The sequence below is a fragment of the Alligator mississippiensis genome, chromosome 14, assembly GCF_030867095.1.
Source record: "Alligator mississippiensis isolate rAllMis1 chromosome 14, rAllMis1, whole genome shotgun sequence".
NCBI classification, from domain to species: domain Eukaryota; kingdom Metazoa; phylum Chordata; order Crocodylia; family Alligatoridae; genus Alligator; species Alligator mississippiensis.
This window is the reverse complement of record NC_081837.1, coordinates 10,261,597-10,286,481: the sequence shown is the minus strand read 5'-3', so window position 1 is coordinate 10,286,481 and position 24,885 is coordinate 10,261,597. Positions and strand designations below refer to the sequence as shown.

At 41.4% G+C, this 24,885-nt stretch overlaps 1 protein-coding gene across 2 annotated transcripts in view; it reads right to left on the bottom strand.

The window, feature by feature from the left end:
• LOC102557928 (merlin) overlaps positions 1 to 24,885 on the bottom strand; it is a 28,756-nt gene that overhangs the window by 2,200 nt on the left and 1,671 nt on the right. For both annotated transcript variants that reach the window (XM_014608073.3, XM_006260185.4), the window contains exons 2-17: positions 20,853 to 20,970; positions 17,904 to 18,029; positions 17,407 to 17,529; positions 12,070 to 12,153; positions 11,035 to 11,103; positions 10,693 to 10,775; positions 9,392 to 9,467; positions 8,817 to 8,954; positions 7,151 to 7,225; positions 6,210 to 6,323; positions 5,643 to 5,765; positions 4,737 to 4,954; positions 3,344 to 3,446; positions 2,973 to 3,100; positions 1,692 to 1,842; positions 809 to 1,018 (exon numbers count right to left, since the gene is read on the bottom strand). In XM_014608073.3, coding sequence (XP_014463559.1) covers positions 809 to 1,018; positions 1,692 to 1,842; positions 2,973 to 3,100; positions 3,344 to 3,446; positions 4,737 to 4,954; positions 5,643 to 5,765; positions 6,210 to 6,323; positions 7,151 to 7,225; positions 8,817 to 8,954; positions 9,392 to 9,467; positions 10,693 to 10,775; positions 11,035 to 11,103; positions 12,070 to 12,153; positions 17,407 to 17,529; positions 17,904 to 18,029; positions 20,853 to 20,970 — 1,939 coding nt within the window. The remainder of the gene's footprint in view (positions 1 to 808; positions 1,019 to 1,691; positions 1,843 to 2,972; positions 3,101 to 3,343; positions 3,447 to 4,736; positions 4,955 to 5,642; positions 5,766 to 6,209; positions 6,324 to 7,150; positions 7,226 to 8,816; positions 8,955 to 9,391; positions 9,468 to 10,692; positions 10,776 to 11,034; positions 11,104 to 12,069; positions 12,154 to 17,406; positions 17,530 to 17,903; positions 18,030 to 20,852; positions 20,971 to 24,885) is intronic.

The window sequence follows — 24,885 nt, the reverse complement described above, 5'->3', positions numbered from 1 at the left end:
TAGACTTACTTGCAGGTACCTACAGAAGCTGTTCTCCACCACACTGCCTGGGGCTATATTGCCAGCCATATGCATGTATGTGTACACACACATGCACATGGCACCCCTTGCCTCTGATCATCCTCCCCCTGCTCCCCTTGGCACCAAGCAGCCCCTTGCAGGCTGGAACTCTGCCAGTCTGCAAGGGGAAATCCACAGTTTCCTGCATTTCTCCTTTAAGGGGAAAATCCATTCATTGTGGAAAAACATGGAAAACCTGGATCCCTGCTCATGAGCACAGTGCAAATATAATGGTCATAAAATAGAAACTCTTGCCCTGGCTTCATCTACACACAAGTGTCCTGTACCCCTCCCATTGGTTCTCTAGTAGAACTGCACAAATAGCAGTACAAAGAGCAAGGTTTCTGCTGTGTCAGGGCTGCATGCCTTTAAATCTTTCTCATACACAGAAGATGGTTCCTATATAGCTCCTAGTCTAATTAGTCAACCCCAGAAGCTGACTGCATCTCCCTTGGTACCTAATGACACCTGCACTTCATTTACTGAGACCTAGCTTCGTACTTCAGCTTGGCTCACAAGTAGAATGGAGTCAACTGGTCTCATTTTAGCCCATGTGTCATCAACTTGCATACTCCTGAAAGACCATTGTGGACAGGAAATCCCACAACTAGTATAAGTACCAGTACATACATATCTTGGGACTGAGGTAGATGGAGCTGGCTGGGAGGAGGTTGCCCAAACTAGTGCTATTAATCTTTAAGTACTACATTTATTCAATTTTTGAAAAAGATCAAATCAATCTCCTTACCTTTACAATCTGTTTTCTAGTTCCTGTGCCCACATTACTGGCAACCAAGATATCTGTTTGAAAAGGTGACTTTCCCATGGGCTCCATATATTGATTTTTGTTGGTACACGGCCAGCTGCTTGTAGTATTTAGTGGGTAAGCAGGGAAAGGCCTCTGAAAATTTATATCCAGTGAGTCCACAGCTTCAAAGGTTTTCATCCATGATGGGACCTTTAAAGAGCAGAACACGTGAAACATTAATGCTCTCACTACGCTAATTCATGTTAAGCCAATAAGAGTATTAAAATGCACCGATCTGGAATTGTGGGCCCCTCATCCATTCCCCAACATCACCTCCTTTTGTCTTTAAAATGTTTTACTCCTCAGTCACTTCTGCCTGGTTTGGGGCTACTGAAAGGACTGAGTCCATGTCACTGTTGCACTGGTTGAATACGGGTCTAGGAATTGTGTATACGGAAACCCAAGAACCTTATGATTTCACCAAAAAATACCAAACTGCTCTGAACAATAAGTATCACCCAGAAGAGTATGGACTGCTTAAATGTCATGAAATGGACAGAATTCATTTAGTTTCAACAGCCTTCATATCATATGGGGAGTTTGGGATTATTGTGTCTGTGAAAGGATTCCACTCACAAAAAGCTTCTCTCAGATTTAAAAAGGCTTTTTTCAACCTCTCAAGTCACGCTTCTCACATTTTCTGCCAGTGGAATCAGAGAACATGTAGGGAACCAAAGTAAATGCTGTACATTTAACATACATTCACATATACAATTATTTTAGGGATTTCAGTGCTGCCAACAAGATACTTATGAGCAACTTCCATGATATGGATGAGCTTAGCTGTCACTTTACTACACAACCTATACTTAAGGTTACACACATGTCCTAAGGAACGATCCAAGGATCCAAGAACTTCATTCCAATGAGAGTAGAGCCCAGTTTGTTTTTCCTCCAGCTTCAGAGCATGGATTTCTGACTTCAGTTCCTTCAATCGATCTTCAAATCTTTTGCTCTTGTCTAAGTAATCTAACCTGCAGTCCACATGAGGAGAAGCCAAAGAGGAGTCAAATTAATCAGTGAATTGCTCAAAAAAAGGACTATAGTTATTTTTAAAGCTGTTTCATTCTCCTACTTTATATAACCCAAAAGTTCTTGTACTCAGCTTTTGGGACAAATCCATTCTGGGCTGTCTGTTGATATTACACTAGGGATGAATTTGACACATATAGTGATTTGTCATTTATCTCAGTCCATGTGTACTTCTAACACTTGATCCCATAGGCTTGACAAAATGTTCCCCTTTTGTTTCATAGAGGGGAAAGGCTTTCCGTGACACTGGTTTTAGTTTTGGCTGCCGTTATGGTCATAGTGCTCACAGGAAGTTTGCAGATTTTGGTTCCCTTGCTGACGGGACAAGTGGGAACAATGAGAAATGAATCTGCCAGCTCCACTGAATGTTTCTCACTAGACACAGGCCAGGCAGAACTTATAAATGTTTCTGATTCTTTCACTGTCAGCAAATGATCTATCAGGTGTATACAATATGATACAGTACACACAGGGAAGTAAGCATCACTTTACATGCAGAAAACTTTTAACATTCAAGACAACCTCTTGATTCTCTCTAAAAATCTATGTTTGGCAGCAGTATATATAGGATCATTCTGAATAATCTTTTGGACAGATTTTAAAAGTCAGTATTTACAGAAATACGAACAATCACATCACAACAGTACAAATCAATGATCTGCTTAGTCCACTATTCAGTGTCCAAAACAAACAGCACTGCAAGCAGTGCTGCAAAGGAAGGAAAACCCTCCTTGATGCACCAGGTCACTTGTGCAATACTATAACCCAACAATAGAGGGACATTTACATCCTCTTATGCACTCTTACCCAAGCAGAGTACACTGCTACCAGAAAAAAACATGCCTTTAAAACAGAAACTCTGTATTCATCAAGGCTTGATTCTTAGAAAACATCTTTTCTCTTTGTATAAAGCTAGTTTTATGCAGATGTAAGATGCATCAGTAATATGAACAGGAGGGCATGATCCTGCACCAACAGGAAGATTCACCATGAAGCTCAGTAGATTTATTCCACCTCTAGTTTCTAAAATGAAGACTTCCTACTTTGTTAACATCTAGGAGCATTGTAGTACCTCTCTCTTTCTATCTCAAAGGACAGTCTCTTCAGGTCTATGTCTTTTAAATCCAGCTTTACAGATCCCTTGTCAAAGTTGACATCTCTGGTGTCAGCAGGCGAGTGATGAGGATATCGGGCTACATGCTGAAAGATTAAATGATATCAGAGTAAGTTTATACCATTAGCAGTACAATTTGAACAGTTTTCTTCATTGGCAACCAGCATCCCCAGCTTCTACAATATTTTTTTCTCAAAGTTGACTTCTTTAATGCCAAGAGGTAAGCAATGAGGATAGTTGGTTACATGCTAAAAGATTAAATCGGTCTTCTCCGAGATAAAGTGCTCCACCCCGCACCCCACCCCCCGAGTGGAAATGAGGTGACGTACAGGATAATTCAGCCGGGTTACATCCAGGAGTTTCTGCTTTGCTTTCCGTTCCGCTTCCCTGGCTTCGTGCAGATCCTGCTTGAGATGTTCAGCTTCTTTGGCTCTGTCAGACAAACACTGTGATGTATGCAGTAGATTTCAAACACAGAGCAGGACACCGATTTCAGAGTTCTCTGCCTAACTAGCTTTTTGAGATCAAGAGCTAGGAACTTCTACAAGAGCCTTTCCCTGACAAAATGGTGAGTGTGGTAACATGGGACACCAGAAACCAGACAAAGCAGAAGGAGATGGCACTTGGAGGACAATGGTGCATTAGCTGGCTGATTTTTACGTCCCTTCCATATCCAATTTCTACGGACCCAGTTGTTCACCTACTGACTTGGAATTCCAAGGCTCCTGACTACTAATTAACAAAGATTTTATCTAGGAAGTTAGGTTGCAAAGTACATGCTCTCTATTTTGGGAAGATGTTTGATGCCCTCCTGGCACACATGAAGAGCCTCAGGGATGAGATAAGGAGCGCTGAGAGACATGCCATCAACATCAGGACAGCATTAGGCCTTCAAAATCTGCCCTATAATGCCAAAGGAATATGTATTATTTACAACAGGGTTTATGTTAAGTGTATCACATTAGTTCAGGAAAGCTGTAACAGAACTTGACCAGCTATGCTAATCGGTTTAAACAGTCTCCTCGCTACTAGTAAATACAGTGAGCCACAGGTAATCCGCAGTCTTTGGCTAATTCTAAGTGAAAGGTGTTGCCTATCATGTAAAAGGATAATTGACCTCAATATCCCATAACACCGTCCCCATCTTGGTGTTTTACCTGTTGCATTCATTATAACAAAGTTAAGTTCACCTGGGTTAAGTACATAAACCAGTTAAGTACAAGACATCTTTCAGCCCTTCTGTCTGCTTTGTAATATAACTGTACTAAATTCAGCTTCATAGCAGGCACCAGAAACCATGAAGGGGAACATCATGACATTGCTATTACACACCTTGAAATTCACAGGGGCTACTGAGTTTGTGGGCAGCTAGTACCTCAGAACTGATAGCAATGGAGATGGGTTATTCAGCACTTAATGTGCACTGCTTACACCAAGTTTATGTAAGCACAAAATCTTTTTGCAGCCTGGAGGCTATGGAAAGAGATACTAGTCTCTTTCCAGCCTAAGATCTCTGCCTGATTGTCTGTTGTTTAGTCTTTCTGGCACAAATCTCAAATATGCTGAGATGAGGTGGAACTGAATAAGGCATGTTAAGGTTCCATAGCCAGGAAATGTCATTTAGGAAATGCCTTCTTCCATGGCTGGGCTCTGAGAAGACAGTCCACACATTTCATGAGTAGCCCAACCTCACACAATGTCACACCCACAAGGAAATCTAACCTTCGGTCCGACTCTTTCACCAGCTTCACTGCAATGAGCTCCGCCTCCCGCATCTTCTGCTCCATCAGCCGCTTCTCCTCCTTGGTTTTCAGCGCTGTGATCTCCAGCCTCTGCCGCTCTTGTTCAGCTTCTGCAGCACTCTGAGCCAGCAGTTTGGCCTCCTCTTCTGCAATCTGTGCTTTCTCAGCCAGCAGCTCTGCTGCTTCCTGGGAGCGGAGCTAAGACAATTTTTATTAGCTACCAGATGCAGCACACAAAAAAGAACAACAGCTACAGTCAGCTTCCAGTCAGGCGGCCTTTTGCATTAAGGGATAAAACATTAACCCTTTACACAGCAAGGACTAGTACATTTCTTAAGATCTCTACACTGAGGACCAGGAATAAATAGCATGTCTGCAGAGTTTCTTCTCTCTGCTCCCAGATTCTAGTCTTCCCTTCTGCCTGTCTTTCTGTTATACAAGATCTCTCCACTGTAGCAGGCTCTCACCTTTACTCAGTCCTGGACCAAGACTGCACCTAAATGTGCAGAGCATCAAGAGCCATCTCGCAGCTGCCAGGTTCAGCAGCTACTGTGCCAGGGTATATTTGAGCCAGTGCTCAATGCTAACTCCTCCCTACCATCTGCTTCCAATCCAACCTGCTGCCTTCTTCCTCTCTGGCTCCTAGCCTGAGAGAGGTATTGGAACTAGCAGCAGGTAGAAGTGAATGATTTCCAGGAAAAAAAAAGGTTGGGCCAGGCCTTGCTCCTCCTAACCATCCCTATATTCTCTGCTCCCCATTAGCCCAAGGCATTCCATCCTTTCTTGAAGAATAACCCCAGACTCCTGGCTGGGGCCATAGGAAAAAGGGCTTTTTTCCAATTGTCCCCAAGGTCTAATGACATTTACAGTCTACTGTAACACTCACTAGTGCTTCATTGGCTTGCCTGGCTTCATCTTCCAGCTGGAAGAGACGTCTTTCCAACTCTTCTTTGGCTCGCTCTGCTTCTTCTCTCAGCTGCTTCTCCCTGGCTAGCCTCTGGTTCTCCATCTGGGGAGGTAATAAGCAATGTGAAAAGTCTGCAGATTTGCAGCATAGTCCGTGCTGGGATTGGGATCACAGCGCAAACTAGGCAAGGACTTCTGAAGAGCTGAAATGATCCTGCTGCACCACCGCCAGCCAGCATCAGTTAGGCATTCCACGCAGTGCCCAGTCAGCACATGGGCATCAAAATGAATTCCTGGTCATACACAGGAGGGAGCACTCATGTCACCCCTTCCCCTTCACTCTCAATCTTTCTTTCTGTCCCACAACTTTAGACGTCCCATGTCTGGTCGAAAACTCATGCACTTATGTGGCAGACAGTAAACAGACAAACAACTAGGTTCTTCTATGTTCATGATCTCAACAAATATGGTAGATAATATAGGTATAATGATTGGACCAACTGTAATAAAATAGACAATATTTTGAGTAGTGAGAAACAGAATCCACCTTTTTTCTAGCCTTTTCCTCCCTGGCCTGTGCTTTCATTTGCTGGATCTCTATTGAGTCCACTTTCCTCCTCCTCATAAACAGATCATGGTTTCCAATGCACAGCTGCAAAATCTGCAACAAACAAAACAAAAAAATGACTGCAAACCCATCTGCACAGCAGCAAGAGCGATAAAGAGTACAGCACGGTGATACAAACACACATCCTACTTGGGGCTAACAGCAATGCAATCAGAAGGTCCTTTCTCTCCAATAAAAATAGGAGTGCAGGGTTACAGGTTTTTATCTTGGCAGGTATGACATTGCCAGGTTCACAAGCTAAGGGTGCCTTTGTTTTTCTGGCTCCACTTTTTTACTCCACTACAGTTGTAAGAGGAGAGCTAAGTGGAATTGATCTAGAGCGAGAACCTAAAAAAGCAGGGCTCCAGAAAAAAGATACAACTGGAGTGTTGTTTCTTCCTACTGTATCCCAATCTACATCTCCATCACTTCCCTGAGAGTCTCAAGACTTAAACAACTCTCCACCTGCAGCTGCTATAAATGAAGACAAACCCAACCCCACATGTCAAACAGAATAATCTGTAGACAAGTCATGTGTTCAACCTCAAGTTCCGATTCCCCTCAGGAGGTTCTCCTGAAGAACAAAGTGTGGTCCTCCAGGCCCCCCTACATCAATTTTTACCAACTCACTTTCAATGCTAGTTGTTATAATGGCCACAGGTCTCTTAAGTATCAGTGACTCATAGAGAAGTAGGGCTGGCAAGGACCTGCAGAGGTCATCTAATCTACACCCCACCCTCCCCCATCACCAATACTTCTGTGGTCTTTACGGCTACATGACCATGAAAGCCATACTGAACATAATATTTTTCATTCTGATATCACTCAACACAATTGAGACTGATACGTCATCCAGAGTGAAAGCAGGTCAGTGTGCTTACCAGTTTATTTACTTTGAGCTGCGAGGAAAAGAACTTGAAAACTTCTGCCTTTTTGTCAAGGGGTTTAATCGTCAACTGACAAACAAGAAAGAGAGAGGAAAGAAAGCAGAAGAGATCGGGATCACTACAAAGCTCAACTACTGAATGCTGCTGCAGACATTAGCTCATCCCCACACCACTTTTCCCAATTGTATGGGGGGAAACCAGAGCAGAGTGAGTTATGGCTCGCTCAAAGCCTCAGGGACAGAGCTAGAACAGAGACAAGAGGACTGGAGCTCACCATAAGAGTTCCTGTCCCAATCTCAATCTGCTAAACCCTCAGCAAAGAGACCAGTTAGGATGGTAATTTTTGTGATGTGACCACATGATTCTACATTAATACCACCATACTCACTGATTATTGTTATTTTGGCTTAAATCTCCAATAGAAGCCATTAGTTTAACAAATTCAATATAATCAAGCCCACCCTCAAGAAGTATCCAACACCTCCTTCAATTCAAGTTATTTCCACCATGAATAAAAAGGAGAAGACACGACAAAAAGGCTTTTGAACATAGGGAAACTCATGGAGTTTTTTCTTCCTTATTTTGAGCCCATCTTCCAGGCTGTTTTTTGATGAGCTGGGCAAAAGCTGACACCCTGCCATGCATCTAGGGCTTCACTTCCTCTGTTGTGTGCAGCTGAGCGGCATAATAAAAGCAAGTCCATTCTTTTAAATCCTGTTTGCTGTGACTCATAAATTAGCACTCTATTCGACACATTGCAAAGGACTGCATAATCTCAGCCCAAGTCATCTGAATCATTGAGATCATAACTTGTTACAGCTTGTTTTGCCCTGTAGGTAACAGCCACAATTACAAGAAGCAGGACTGTGAATTCAAAGTAGTGGAAGCTTTAAAAACATGCATGCCTCCAATTTTAATACAAGGCTGAATTTGGACCCCAAGCGTTATAAAAAAAAAAAAAAACACACTGAAAAAAAAAAGAACAGCTATGCTCTGCTTTTATGCTTAATTTTATTTAGGCTTGTGTTCCCTTCCCAGCCCACCCTCCCAAGTCACAGTCTTCCTGATAGCACATCTTTTTCCATTTAAAAATTTCTAACTTCTCCCACCTCCTACCCTCTATGTGCTGTACAGAGGATGATCTGTGCTCTATAAGTGAATGTTAATATTTATGAGATGGGCTAGATTAAAAGTCCTGAAGACTCAACCTTCTACCTGCAGACAAAACAAGCAGAACCTAAGGAGATGTGTAAGCCATCCCCTTCATGACTTCCCTTGCCAGCGGGCTTCAGTGTAACCTAGAGAGAGCACCTCTATGAAAGAAAATGGTATTCAGTCTTCAGGGACACTTCAGCCCCTGGTTTTCCTGCTGAGAGAAGAGCTCCCACTTACGTATAACCCTTTGCTGCTGGAAAATGAACAGACACTATCATCATTGTTGCACCAGAGTCAACTGGTTTTTAGATTGTAATGATAGGTCCTGTTTTCAGTGCTGCTGAAAGTTCACAGCTCCCACTACTTTCAAGGGAGCAAGAGCGTGCAGCCCAGAACCTTAGTTTTGTAACAAATCTTCCAACAGACAGACAGACGCACAGACAGACAGACAGCTTCCAGTCCAGTACAAAAAAGCCCATACTCACAAAACAGAGGTCCATCCTACCTCTTTCTCACTATAGGAAATGTTTCTGATAGCACTCCACTCAAAAGACTTATTTGGAGAGAACCTGTTATTTATGCTGTAGATATGAATACCTTTGGCATCAACTCCAAGGAGGAGATCTGTATGGTTCTTACTTTGCTGCAAAGGAACAAATAAATAAGGCAATAAATGCCATTTCTAGTAGCAGGTATCATCTCATCCAGCAGTGTGTTTATTCTAAGCAATGTTATTGGTATCTATTAGGAGCCAGGGTTTCCAGCACAAAACAGGTTTGTAAATCCACTATCACCACTGGCTACTAACCTGTTCCTTTAGCTCATTCAAAAGAGGCTCATACTTCTAGATCCTTAGGTCCCAAATTGCATCCTTACCAGGGATTTATTATATAGACAATTAAATCAAGCCATAGAAGAGCCTGAAAATGGTCACAGCACCAGTCACCAGTAGAGGTGGAAACAGAACCTAGGAATCCCAACTCCTGGCACTAGAACACGCTGGATCTAACTATGCTGCAGATTTAAAAACCACACTGCAAGAATCTATACCAATTAGAAATACCACTCAGAGACACTTACAGCAATGGGAAAGTAATTGACACCATACATCTCCAAGTCTTGTGCAATTTTCAAATAGTTCATCTCTGCTTCATCCCTGCAAAACAGATCAGAGATCACACTGGACAAGCCTGTAAACTCCAGCCCTTTTCTTCAGATCAAATTACTTACTACTGTTTTAAGGAGAACAATCTCCTTTTTAATTCAATTTGATTGCTCTTATGGTTTCTCTCTGCAGTGTTTATGAGCTATGCTGTTAAGTGCAAGGTCTATTGCTCAGAGCATGGAAAGCGTAGAGCAGCAGCATCTAACCAGGATAATCAAAATAAAGCTTTATCTACTTTGTTACTTGCCAGACAAAATGACTTTTACTGATTTTTGGTATCTGGCTCTGATCTCAGCCCAGCGTGTCTATTTTATTGCTTGCAGGTGTTACCTCTAACCACTGACTACAGAGCTCTATAATACTGCCTTCCATGACTCAAGAGTATCTCCCTCAGGAAGCATAAAAATTGCTATGGTTCACTGACAAGCACGGATGTAAGAGGCACCAAACACCAGTGTGGACAGAGTCCAAAACAAAACACAGAAGCTGCCCTGTGCCTAGTAGAAAAATCTCTTCACCTAGCAATCAAGGCCCATGATTCTCTCTCCTCACAAAGCAGGTAGAACAATAATAAATAGTGAGGAAAGAATATTAATGAACTTCCAGGGCAGTCAGAGAAGGAAAGTAAATTAAAGAATTTTGTGCATATCAACTGAGCCAGGCAACTCTTTCTGCCCATATTATTTCCCTCAGGTTTTTGTTTTACTTCCAGAGGCTTCAATGTTTGTTGTAAGAGCCCTTGAACATCCACATGAAACAGCACCAAAACCAACTACATGCTGCTGAACAGGTGGATTCCGTCCTGTCTCTGTTTCAATTACTAGCTAAGTACCTAGATGTCTCTAACACCCTGGTACCTTCTTTGTGATTTCCAAAAGAAGGTGCACCACAAATCAGGTTTCTTCTCTCTGAAGGTGAAGCCTCGTTTGTGCCTCCTGAAAGGTGCTGAAGGCCTTAACCCCACCAATGGCTTCAAGACAGGCTGAAGACATTTAGCCCCTCGCATGAGGGCCTTAGCACCCGACATAAGCAGGCCCTTAGGACTCCAAACTACCATGTTGTTACTTAGGAAACAGAATGGTGATAAGCAGCAGAGGTTGGAGTCACAGATCCCATGTCTCACTTACGCTAGTAAAACCCAACTGGAGCCAACAAGATTGCACGAGTGTAACTGCCTTGCCCGTGATGTTTCCAAGACTGAAGTGTGTAACTGTACCTGGCAATGCCCCTGTGTTCTGCATACCAAGCTGTAATCTTCTCTTCCCACATTTCTGCCGTCAGCTGATATTGCCTGAGAACCTACAAAGAAGGGAAGGGGTTGGATTTCTATAGAAAAGGTGAGAACAGGCACTGCCCGTGGGTTTACTATCTGGCTTCCCCTGGTGTGGAAATAATATCAAGGAAGTTCACAGTTCTTGCCATATCCAAAGCAACACAAACACAAAAATGCATTCACACATACAGAACAACTGGCGGGTGATCCAGCCAGTCCCAAGAAACGTACGCCCCTCCACATAGCTGAGTAAAATGTTCATCTCTATGCATGATAAATACTTACTCTTTTGGGTAACAGCTCATCATTGGCCAAAAAGCCAGGTTCATGGAAATTTGGATCATAGTCACCGTACTGTCCCAGAAAAAGGAAAGAAGAAACTTTACTATGAGCAGAATGCTGAAAGAATTTGGTGGCTGCACAGCTTCTGTCTACAATGATCACCTAAGACAGTAGGATTTTTTAACTCGACCTGAAGGACGAAGTCCTGCCCAAGTAAATAGGCTTTACATAAAGGATGCCTAAATAGGTTATCAATGTGGAATTTACCCCCAGCCCTTTCGCAAGACGTGGTTCCAACACTGCCAATCTACGGAACAGTAGGACCAGTTATCATGCAAACTAAAGATCCAAGGACCTCTCACTGACCTGCTTCCCCAGGCCCAGCATGGAGCCCACTTCAGTTGCACTCAGGAGTTGGGGGACTTAGCCAGCTCAGGTACTTTTTCTGTAAGCCTGCATCCCCACATAGGACTACTGATGGGGAGGGTCAGAAGAACAGGCTGTGTCCTGGCCTTCTGCCACAGGGTGATTTTGACCCCTGAGGGCAAATAAGGCTTGACACTGTAAGATGCTGAACATGTGCTGTGAAATGACAAGTGTTCTCTATTCTCACAGATACCACTGTGAACTGAGGGCACCAGGCATCTGCAGTAGCCCTGGACACTTTCTAAAAAGAGCCAGACTGTAATGCTACATTGGAAAGAAGGTGTTATGAAAATGCTGTGTATAGAAATGCCAGAATCTAGTTATTCATGTTCTTGAGCTCTGCTTCTTAGCACTTTAAGCAGATTCAGAGACATGAATCTAGTTTTAGCCTCTGGATCATTAAAAGCGTCATGTAAAATAGCAAACAAGTCAACTTAGCCTTAATTGCAAGTAATTCTGTCTAACAGAACATCCTTCTTTCTGCAGTACACAGATCTCCCAGCTTGGCCTACTTTTTCAGAGCAAAGCTAGTGTTGAACATGTCAGTTAACAGCAGATAATTATGTTTGTTTAAAAATGTAATAAAAATAAAAAACAACTCTGTACACAGACCTTAGCTTGAACAGCATAAGAAGCCAGTAAAACTGTAGCCTCTGGAGAGCAGTAGATTTCTTCATCCAATATTTGTTTCTTAACCTAAGGATTAAAATAATAAATAAATAGCACCAAAGTATGAAAGATGCTCCAAATTCAGGGTTTGTATCATGCCTAAAATTGAAATCAAACATGCCTAGACCACATCCTGGCATATTTAACATGGTAGTAAATTATGAGTTAACAAAACAAAAAAAGATATTTTGGAAACAGTATGTAGGCGTTAAAGCACAACCGCTGTAGGATCAAAATAAAGGCACCAGTTTTTGAGCTCAGTGCTAAAATGAAGGCATTTGTTTTGGATGGGAAACTACCATACAGTAATGCATTTCCTTTCTGCAATATATCAATGCTGGCACTGAGTTAAGATAGTTTAGCTACTTCCACTGTGAATTTTCATGCTGTCAAACTTCTGGGTTTCCTACAAATTTCACCTTTACATTAACTGGCTTTCTAAAAATCTGCACCTTCTTATTCTTTAGCTGGATTGCTATTGAAAAGCAAGATGCACTCAAACCACTAACACATTCCAGTAGCCTTAATTTCACTTTACCCAAATGTTTCCATTTTAGAATATGGAATTATAGAAACTTGTCTAGTTTACAGTGCAGGAAAGTTCATCAAATGCTTGTAAAAGGCACTTTGGCAGGAAGATCCACAATAATTATTCAATTTTATCTGAGACTTATTGAAGTATTGCAGCATTTCCCTGCCAAAGCAAGTGTTCAGTGTACAAATTAGACGCTTGATTCTAAATTATATGAGAACTATTTAACACCACTCTGGCAACAAAGTGGTTTCCATATCCTGCCCCCTCCCAAACCCCCGCTAAGGTGACAGGGAGGTGTGAAATGGGTCCTTCACACTGCAACCCAACTGTAAATGGAAATTATGTTTCAAAGGTAAGTGTTAGACTGGAGGCATCATTCCAACAGCAACAGGGAAATCCATTGAAAATATAGCAAATCAGCTTGCTTGCTGCCACAAATTATCCTAAGCTTTAAAATGATAAGAATGGGTTTCTTCCATAAATTCAAGAAAAATTTAAGGGTGAAGCTCTGAACCTAGTATCATCAGGTTTATTCATCATGCCTCGTTCACATAAGTGGAATGAGTCACCAAGCTCCTGCTCCCATTTATCACCTACTCTTAGCACATATATCCTGGAGGGAAGCTATAAACAAATCTTGCTTTCTTTCAGCGTTATAAAAAAGGGCAGCTAGCTCCTCAGCTATTGTGAACTGGCATAACTCCCATTGTCTTCTACAGAGCTAGACTGGATTTCACTAGCTGAGGAACTGCAGCACTGTATTTAACGGGGCAGTGACAGGTAATTTAGATCCAAAGATACAGGTTTCTTAAAAACAAATATCAACTTGAGAAAGTTTAATTTAATAAAATTGTTTTCAATCTTATCAAAAATAATCCCCTGGTTATAGAGTTCTGCGGTGCTTGCAATCCATACGTTGCATCTTCAATTCAATTTGTCTATAAGGTGCAACTCTGTTCTGCCTTCTGTCTGACTCCAAGCAAGGGCTAACTTCTCTGAACCTGGACTAAGGAAGGAAAGCCAGCAAATGAGCAGCCCGTTATAGCTGCCCAAGAAAGTCAAAGTGCAAGAAGTGAAGAGGGAGCAAAAGGAGGACTCATAAATGGTAAGCGGTTAGATAGTTCAGAATTCCTTCCATTTTAATGACTGAAGCTTTATCAGTAGCATAGGCAAATTACCAACTGTTACTCTGAGTTGCAACAGAGCCTGTCAATCCTGCAACGGCCTCGTCAGCCATCTTGAGCACCACAGAAAAAGCAGTCATGGAAGACAATTGTCTTCATCTATGAGGGATTGCCAATATATATAGTTACATATTAGTGGGGTTAGGATGGTTTTAAACTTATTTTTATTTAATGGTTTAAAAGGGAATTGAAGAATGCAATTCACAGACCTTCCTCCCATCCCTTTCACATGCAAATTTACCCTAATAAACAGACAGGAGTCTAAAAAAAAAAAAAAAAAAAAAAAAAAAGGCATTTGCAGCCTTAAATTCTTCCATAACAGAAGAAACGAATGACCTGGGGTAATACTTACTTATCTTTAAAATATGCATTGGAACAGTAGGTCCTGTGAACTGAAATGAACCGTCCAGGAAAGGCTTTTATTAGAACTTTATTTTCTGGTGAGCACAATATATGTATTTGAGTTATAGCGCAGGGAAACTCATTTCTGAGCTGCTAAAATGGAAAGAATGACAAGGTTTTTGTTCCAAATTGGAAAGCTATAGCTTTCATATTCCATAACACAAATCATCTTTTACAATTGAAAAGAGCTCTGGACAAATCCTGCAGAAAATGTCTCTGAGTTTTTAACAAAATCTTATAAACATGCAATTGTTCTCTTGCAAACAGCATAAACTAGTTTTAATTGCAAAATTTTATTCAGGCTTCACAAAACACTCATGCCACATTAATATTTAAAAGGTTTCAATAGTCTATAAAGTCATAATCAGTAGGCATCCAGATGTCTGTACATGTTTTTCCTATTAGTATCCAGGTGCGATCTTAAGTTCTTACTGACAGGAAACTGCAAGTTCAAATTTGTTTTTGTCTTGTTTTTCTACTTCAGAATGAAAGGAATTCACTAATTGCATATCTGAAAGTCAAAGCCAGTCAAGACAGGTTCACAGGGGAAAAAAACTATAACCCAAAGCAAAAATCAGGATTAAAAGAAAGGAGAGGGCAAGTTCTGAGCCTGTCATCTCTTTCCAAGATATCTTAAGAAACAGGTTGTCAATTCAAAAGACTGCACTTGAAAAGACAGTTCCCGTCAATATATTAACCCTTGAAACAATGGCATTTTCCATAACTGTACAGACCTATAAAATAACAAGTGTGCTTACATACTTTTACATTTTAAAGTGGCATGCAGACAAATCTTATCCTATACCCCAGGATCCTTGCACAGAAATCCCTAGGTCAAAAAGCAACAGAATTGCCACAGTCCTGCTACAAAAGGAAAGAAATCTGTAAAAAAGCTGTACAGGAAGCAGTATTCCACAGGAACTCCAAATACACCAGGAAAAAATTTGGGATGGAGTGGGTGAGCGAATGGATGAACGGATAGACAATGGGTCGCTCAATAACTGGCCAAAAACCCAAGCACCATATACACCAATTACTGTGGAGTGACAGCATGGCTTCTCTGCTCCAGGTAGGCGGAAGCAAGATAGGCTAAGGTCCCCGCAGCAAACTTGTTTATTCATCATGGTATTAGGGTTGCCAACTCTGACTGAAGCTATTCCAGGGGACTTTTTCCTCTTAAAATATCCTATTAAAATCTCCCAGATTGCTTTCAGTAGTCACCGGGAGATCGATACTGATTCCAGTAGACTCATGGCCAATCCGGGAGGGTTGGCAACCCTACACAGTACATAAGAATTTGGCCCACAGTCAGTAGTTGCCAAAGAACCCCATCCCTCTCCGGGACAATATAATGGGAGTGACCAACCTGACAATGAAGTCAGAAAGGTATCTTGCACAAGTGATTATTTTTAACCACCTTGCACTCAAAGAACGTGCAGAACTCCAGACAGCCTCAGAGCAGAACTGGGAAGTGTTATCTCCCTAATTTTTTGAGGGGAAAAATTGAGGCACTGAAAGGATAAGTGGCTTATCTAAGATTTCACAGTATATTGACAGAACTAGACATGAAACCCAGAAGTCCTGACCAAAGAATTTTGTTCTCACAGCTAGACAGCTGTGCTTCTGAAAACAAAGAACAGTTGTCATTCCTCGGTAAGAGTGCCTCAACAACTCCACAACTGCTGAAAATTGTTCCATTATCCACAGAGTTTATCCCCGCTGCAGGGTGTCACAGTGAGTGGGGTTCATGACATCAGCCACAGCACTGGGATTCCATTAAATTTCTAGTGGTGCGAAAGGTAACTCCACCTGGCTAATTGGACTGGCAGGAGTCAAGAGCGGGCCAGGTGCCCGAACACTTTGGAGTACCACTGAAATAGTGTGCAATGAATAAGCATGAGGTTTAAAAATAGTTGTACGGTACAGGGTATATTGCTTGCTTGCTTACTTGAAGAGCAAAGACAATCCAATGTTAATTTATCTGTAATACATTTCCAGAAGACGGAAGCCAAGGGTCTGGCTAGCACCGCTGATTTTTTACTTTTCTTTTTTAACCAAAAAGATTTTTCTTTTTAATTAATCCCAATAAAAATAGCAAGTTTTCCAAACAGCTTTGTTCAATATAACAGGTTCAATTGTACAGAGGGTACATTTTTAAAGACCCTTCACAGACTGGGACCTGAGCACCGAATCCTTAAAGGATTCATGAAGTCTTATACTGCCAACAAAACAAGTTTTGAAAACCTCCATTTGGGACAGGTTGTCGGCTTCCAGGAAGCAGAATGAAAAACAAAACCAAGACACAAAACTTTCCCAGCATGGACATATCAAGCACTAGCAGCAGGGACTGTATTCACCAGTTTGTTCCACTGATTTCTATTTTCTTCAAGCAACAACCCCAATGCACAAAAAAGACTTACAGCCCTGAAGACCAGTAGGGACTTATGAGATGCAGAGAAATGTTAAAACTTCCTTTTTCAGCTGTTTCTTCCTTCTCTTCCCATAGGAGGGAAGCCATAGGTCTACTTGAAAATTTTACACACACTTTGCTAGGGACACAGAGGTGGTTAGCTGTAAAGTCCTAAATCAGGCAGAAAGCAAGGAGAGATGACACCTTAAATTAACTGGCTCAGAAGCCTGAGCTTTCATCATTTTCTCTGTCAGATGTCCTAGCATCTAATGAAATAGGTCGTTTCTTGTGAAAACTCGCACCTCTCTGAGCCAGTTAATCTCAGATGCTACCCTGCTCTACCTTCTTTTTTCCTAGGAGGAAAGCAAAGCTTTTTGTTGTTTGTGTTTTTTTTAAGAGGTATCTGAAGTGAAATATAGTGACCACATGTAAGGGAAGTTACTGCCCAAAACACTGGGTATAAGTCACCCTTGGGGCTGTGCTTCTGAACAGCTGAATACCCACAGTTTGCAAAGACACCAGGAGAACAGAAGCTACTAAAACTTAAATAGGCAGGTCCAGCCTAACAGAGGTTGAGCCATACCAGCCTGCGGAGCGTTCTCTATTCAAAGCAGGATATCCCACAGACACTGCAGCATGACAGGGAGGACTAAAACTACTCCAACAAGAATAAACACAATACTATACAAACAATAAAAAGGGTGGGGTAAACAGAGCAAAGGGTAATAGGTAGATGATTCTCTCCTCACCTGCAGGAAGAAGAGGTGCTGCGTGATTTCTTGCAATAGCTCCTCTTCCACTTTTTCAGGGTAAAATTTAGCTAAAAACCGGAAACTAATTGGATCTTCTTTGGGGATTTCTTGATCTAAAACCTGTTGAAAAACAGAATCAGTATGGAAACTAGAGCATAAAGCCCTCCAAATAAATTTCTAAATGAAGGGTAGAGAACAATCAGAATTCAAGATAAAGCAGGGCTTTCACATGTCAACTGAAAGCACACTGCTGATCGTAAGTGTAAGCATCGCTACTGTGAAGCAAGGGAATCTCCCAATGAATTATGTGGGCTAGGTTATACAGAAGGTCAGACCAGATAATGATTCCGTCTGGCCTTACACATCTGGAAATCATAGGTCATCACTAAACGCAAGAGCTTTTACTTTTGGGGCTATAGGTGCAACTCACTTCCACATGCCCTAGCTGAAAGGTTTCTGTGTAGCTGTTTTTACAGACCAGTTGTTTTCCGTACCTTTTTATCCATCTTTAACCAGGTGCACATTCCTTTTATTGTATATTGCAAGCCAAAGAACCACGTTTCTCTTAGCCCTAATGCTCGACAAACCAGGTCAAATAAGTCCTTTCCCTTCCACTTCATCTAGAGGGAAAAAAACACCAAAACAATGAAAACGGATTTTTAAAATGCCATTATTTTAGCACATGCGCCCTAAAGCACACTGTTGTAATGCATGGAAAGGTAACTCACTCGTCATTTGTCAGCTTATTTCACATCCTTTCAAGTAAGGTTGTTGATATTATCTAACAGTTACAGCAAAGGCTAGGCCATCAAGGTTCCTGACTTCTAGCTCTCCCAGTTTTACAAGGCAAGTTCAAGTCATTTAGTCTTTCTACCATGCATTCTATTTCCATGTAGAATAACTGCAGTATTTACCTCACAGGGTGTTACAAAGCTTCAGTACTATTTGCAAATCAGTATCAAATCAGTCATGCAAATCAGAAAGACAAATGGGGGTTGAAGGAGGGACTGCAGAGAAAAGCAGAGAGGCCTGAAGGTCATAGGTTAAATCCGCCCACAACTTCAATGAAAGCACACGAAGGACAATCTTGGCACCTTAATTATGTAGGTCACTGCCATTTGAAATCACTGAAATTTTGCCACCCTTTTCAGTGGAAGTAAGATTCAGCCCATAACAGAATCATTATTTGCTGCATCCAGAAAAAAAAACAACAGACGATCTAATCTATATTTAGCTCTATCATTAGCAAGGGGGATTAGGTAGCATAGGTGCTTATGGAAAAAAGGCTTTGATTAAGGGTCCTGAAGTTCACAGATACACACTTCCATTTTTTTTCTCTGAAAAGACTGCACATTTTTTCACCTATTTGGGTGGATATTAAAAGTGTTTCTGTCCAATAATATGGGCCAGTCACTGAGGACCTCATGGTAAAAAAAACAAAAACAAAAACAAAAACAAAAAACCCCAAAAACTTAAGATCAATATTTAGACAAGGAGAAGGAAACCACCCTAGCAACTGAACCAACATTTGAGGGAAAGCAGGAGGATAAATCCAGTTCATCCAGTTTGTTAGTGAGGACCTGAGCTGTAAATAATATCCCCAAGCCCTTTACTTTTGTGACCTTGCCTAAACTATTTTGATCAGTGTGCCACAGACACCTATCACTTGCAACTGGGTTCTTTAATCATGGAATAGCCTTTAAAAACCAAGAATTACATGGGATTGTCAGTTCTTCATTCGTGACATAAGACTGTCACATCTCCCAAAAAAACAGTCATGCTCAAAAGAGTCTTTCCCACCTTCTTTTCCTATAGTTGAGTAATCAAGTGATCTATTGGCTCTCTCTGCATCTCAAGAGTGCAGCCCAATTCCATCCACAAGTGATCATGAGATGTATTATTTTCTGCCTGTGGCACTCCTTCCCTCTCTTTTCTACAGCCAAGATTCCTTGATCCACTTTATTTAGGAGACTTAAATGGTAAAGAATTGGCTTGTATGTCCAGATTTATCAATTTCTTTTGTTCCCCAGAGAAAATGAGAGCTTTGACTTTCTAAAAATATCATTCTGACTCAAACAGCTATACCTGAGTATAGATTCAGTGCTTAGACCCAGAAAGCCAATAGGGGCCTTTTTGAGGATAAAACCATAGCCCCCAACTTAAGGAGGTATCATCCTGGACCTCATACAACAAAAGCTCTTAAGACCTGCTCCAGCAAGGCACTGAGCACACACAATTTTCATTTAAGTCAGTGGGAAATGGCCAAAAATAACGCTGTACAGGGCTGTCATTTGTACACACACATCAATGTAACCAAGATTGAAATCAGACTGAAGTTTCCACCTGGTATAATGCCGCTTCTCTATACTCTTGTGCTCCAGTCATATTGATTTTACAGAGTCAGCTTTAGGATTTTACTAAATGTATTTAAATCAAAAGGTGCACAATGTACAAGTTTCTAACATAATTATGGTCTGTTGCCTTACTTCCGATAACATACATTTTTGAACAACCAGCGCACTAATAACTGGAAAGGATGCCCATCACAGGCAGCAAGTCTTTGGCTGATTTTACTTGTGTGATTGTCATTTCATATCCACCCACCAACACATTCTGATAAAAATTTAAAAATTCATCTTGAATACATTAAGTTCTACTCATCATGACCCCTATGAACAAAGGCAGGCTCAGTGGCAATAAAAGCTTCCTTTTCTCATGCTCCTCAGCACACCTTCATCTTAAAGTTAAGGAGACCTATCACAGGGGTAAGTTTCATAGGGAAATGTGATTTAGTCCTACAATCAAGAGATCACTTAGTCCAACTGGGATCAAGCCTGTGACCTTGGTGTAATTAGCTCCATGCTCAACAGCCACTTGAAAGGAGAGGGAAGTTCTATTTGCACATCCGCTCAGTCTCTGGCCTCTCTGCTGGCAACAAATACTAAATGGGTTTTGCCCACTGGGACCTCTGGCCTCTCTGCTGGCAACAAATACTAAATGGGTTTTGCCCCCTGGGACCTCAGCTGAGACCACCCAACTTGCTTCACACAGGTGTTCAGGGCACATAGGCATGTAGAGTAATGCCTTGCCTACATTACTAGCCTGGGTAGAATTCTGATTTAAATCCAATGACCCTGATTCTTCACCACTGCTGTACATCTACCTATTCAGTTGTGTCTGCCAAGTGAGTGAAAAGCTACCATTCTGTTTTGATATTTTGCACCTACTTTGCACAGGCATAAGTGAATGTACAAAGTGCAGATCCATGGAAAATCAGGCTCATAACTCCATTCTTATCCTCTTCAGCCAAATAGCTTCTTTATAATCCATTACTTTTCCCCTCAAGGCTGTTTGTAGTTCTATATGGAGCTTTCAAAGTCAGACCTTGGTAATAGGAAGATACAGATTCTAACTCTTTCCGGGATTATGCATAGGAAACTTACCTCACAGCTGAACTCCATTTCAGCATCCATTGTTACAACTTTGACTTTAAAAGTCTTTGGTTGTTTCTTCTTCAATCCCCTAATAGACATATTTTGTAGCTTATCGAGATAACTGCACCTGGAATTGAGCAACAAAAGTCACATTATCAATATCACAAATTGCAATATATGGCTTTGAATTGGAAATCTAGCAATATTTTCTGGGACATGTTCCAATACAGAATATGTCTAACCATGTTAGAGGAAATCATGCTTCATTATGAGCTCTCTCAGAATACCCAACACCAAAAAGTGACCTAGGCAGTGATCAATAAAGGAATTCAAGATTTGAAGTTTATGAGTCCTAGAGATTGTTTTTTAATCTATTATTCAAATGAAGTTTACAACAATTCCATCAGATTTAGGTAAATATTAAAGAGTAAAAACACTAGAATGAGTATCATTCAGCTCTAATACAGCAAGCCCCAGTTCTCTGCCTCTTACCACCAGCAAGGGCATTCAGAGATACCCAGATCCAGTCTCCTGGCTCTTGACAATCAAAGAACAGCAGACTCATCACCTGTTGCAGTATTTTGATACAGATGTTGCAGATGTTACAGCTATTATAAACAGATTTTGTGCTGCACTAATACATATGACATTGCATTTGTCTTCTGTAGGCCTGGGCAAAATTCTCTTGTCCAAGGCAGGATCTCTGTTGTATATACTATACTCTTTCTGTTCCCCAGGTGAGACTGACATCAGTGGGAGCTCTGAGTGCAAAATATACACTGGAAATGTACAGTGTTGATCGGAGGGGTCAACATTAAGTTTAAACCTCTTTATTTGTTATTACTCCCTAAGCAACAAGCCTGTTGAATTTCATAATGCTACAGGCCCAGTCTCCCTGACCTAATACATACCAACAGTATACTTGGTGAAACTATACGGCGCACACTTTTTCCTTTCAGCATATATGTCAATTAAATCGAAGTAGTGAAAGGTATTTAAACTGCTTATTTGCACTGTAGAGTGCCTGCAATATGAAATGGATTCAGTTTTGCATAATATATTTTGCACGTGTATTTTAAGCACAGTTGACCAAATGCCTTTTATAAACCTGCATGGAAAATATGAACTAGCTCCACAGCCAGCAGGACATTAAGCAGTGGGCCATGGCTCCGCATTAGGCTCAGAAAAACATAATTTGAGAACAATATAGGACAACTCAAAACTTTCAGATGACTTATGGAACAAAAGGTTTAACAATTCAGATATGAGCCATCTAGTTACTAGTTAACATCTGCAGGCCATATAGGCCAAAAGGAGACTGGAGCATTTTCAGTTTTCTAAAAGACAAGCCTATTGTTATAGCATGGCAGGCTTTCCTTAAGACATCCCAAATCAAGTTCTCATTTGAATGGAAAAGTTTCATTTGTCTGGACCTTCCAAAACTTTATAAAGCATCTGTGTCCTTTCCTTCTCTTCCGCTGAGCTGTAAATTGGCATGCAGATTTCCTGAATATTTTCCACTTGCACCTTTCATTCAAGAATCACAAAGTGCTTTGTAATAAAAATGAAAATCTGCATTTCCTTTTTACAGACATAGAAACTGAGGCAGAGAACAGGTTGGGGGGGGCGGGGGGGGGGAAGGAGGGTTCCCCAGAGTTACCTGGTTATCAATGGCAGAACTCAAAACAGCTTCTCAGGAGAGAATGCAACTCTGTGCCAGCCAGCAACAAGCCCTTCAGAGACACCACGAAGATGCAGCTTGCTCTGCCCGCAGCCTTGGCTGCTCCACACTTGGCACTAGATCCATGCACCCAAGCTGGATCCAAGCTGCACAGATCTCTCTGAGCCTTAATACAGTCAAAGGTAAAACCAAGAGTCTGCCCACACTTCAGCTGCCATAAACCTCAGGAAGACTCTCCCATTGAAACTACATGAAAGAGCAGTTTAAAGATATCGATGCCTTTTTAGGTCCCAATCTGTCAAGACACTCAAGATTTGATCAACATGTACAACAGCAACGAGGTCTGCTGTAGTCACAAAAGGTCACTCTGAGCCTTTTCTTATAAAGGTTACAACATTTCTACAGAACATGACAGAAAGATGAATCTAGCATTGGTACAAGAGTTAAAATGTTAGAATCCACCTGAATCAAAGTGATAAAGGCAGAGGGATCCTCCAACTGCCAGTTGTCCCAAGGAAGAAAAAATAGTGACTGTAGGCAAGAGAGGGAGATAATAATAATAAACCTTATTTAACCTTATTTAATGTGTATCCTTCCGATTCATCAATTCAATTAAATGGGTATGCTCTGAAGAAGTTCTCAACCGTTTTAGACTCATGGAACCCCTCCAAAACTTTTGTGAGTTGAGCGACACCCCATTTCAAAAACCAACTTATTAATCACAGTGCTTACCTCCTTGCAGAGGGGACAGGAAGTCAGTAATGCCAACTCTCAAGAAAGAAAAGAAAAAAAAAAAATCACAAGACTCCTGATTTCCAAGTCAAATTAGCTCCGACTCATGATTTCCTGATAGAGGGATCAAATCTCGGGATCTTTTTCTTTTGACATGGATACAGAGTGCCAAACTGGTAAGTCTGTGGAGTGGAAGTGGCAGGGGGAGAGGGAAGAAGCCTGGGGGGAGTGCAGCTTGAGACCCCCATGGGGCAGGAGGGAGTGGGGTTGGGGTGAATGCAGCCCCAGGGTTAGGACGAATCATGCAACAAAGCCATGGCTGGCTGGCTGTGTGCATGTTTCTGCGCGTCTGTCCCACTCCCAAGCCACAGCACCCCCCCAGTCCTTCCGCTGCCCCTCACTCCTGACCCACCGTACCCGACATCCTGCCAGGGTATGTGGGGACCCCTCCTCCCCAGGGCTCCACACCTTCACAAATAACCGTTCCTCCCCCCCCCCACTTCAAAAATACCATCTCACGACTCACATTCCAAATGTCTTGATTTTTAAGAGTCATCTCATGATTTTTGACATGGTGGGGTTGGCAATACTGCAGGAAGTGAAGGTGAAGGACTAGTCAGGTAGGAACTGAGCATGAGCTTGCACTTATCTGCTTATCTCCTCATACCTTGGGGCACACTTCAAAGGATCTCAAGGCACCCCTAGGTACCCCAGCACTTTGGCTGAGAATCACTGCTCTAACGTGAAGACAGCCGACCATTTTCTACTTATTTCTCTGTTGGGAAAAAGCTGATCAAAGCAATACATTCCTCTGCTATTTACCTGAAATGTATCAAAAGTTATCCAAGTGATTCATTTTGACCTTATCACTTTAACTATAAACCAAAATGTAAAGTTTTAATAAAGATTGTGTCAACATTTTCAGAACAATTTTAATGTTCCGAATTCTCATTTCGTGGGAAATTTTAGAATTTAATTCCGATTCAGGAAACTGCAGAGTGACAGAGAAGGGAAAATCCTAGTTTCTACTAGCTGTATTCTCAGGGAAATAGAAAAGGAGAGAAATCTTCCAACAGGTCAGTCTAAGGCCCACTGGTTATTTCTTCTATGCTAGCTAATGAAGAGTAATTATACTGAATCCAGCATGTGGTTACACAAGTTTGTAATCAGCGCAAATTAAAGCAGAAAACGGGTACTTAAAGGAGGAACTGTTTCAAATGAAAAAGAAAAAAAACCCCGCAGGACAACATGATCAAATTTTGAAATCCTTTCTTTAAATGCAAAAGTGATAGAAATTATCATGTTGCCTTGCTACTAACAACCACTTAAAACTGTGAATCACTTGCAACTGAATGTACTTATGTGACTCCCAGGAAAACAAAGGCTACACTGGAGCGCCAAAATAGTCATGTCACATACACACAGCATATAAGAACACAAACCACAGCAGGTACCTAGGGAAACTGAAATGAAAATCTGACAATCCAGGAATAGTCAAGAAATGACCAATTATTCCCACATCCCACAATAACTCCAAGAATGATTTCAGCTCCACTTGAAAAATGGAAATAGAAATTGCGGTGACGCTCTAATTTAATCGCAGGAACGAAACGACAACGATCCTGCCTC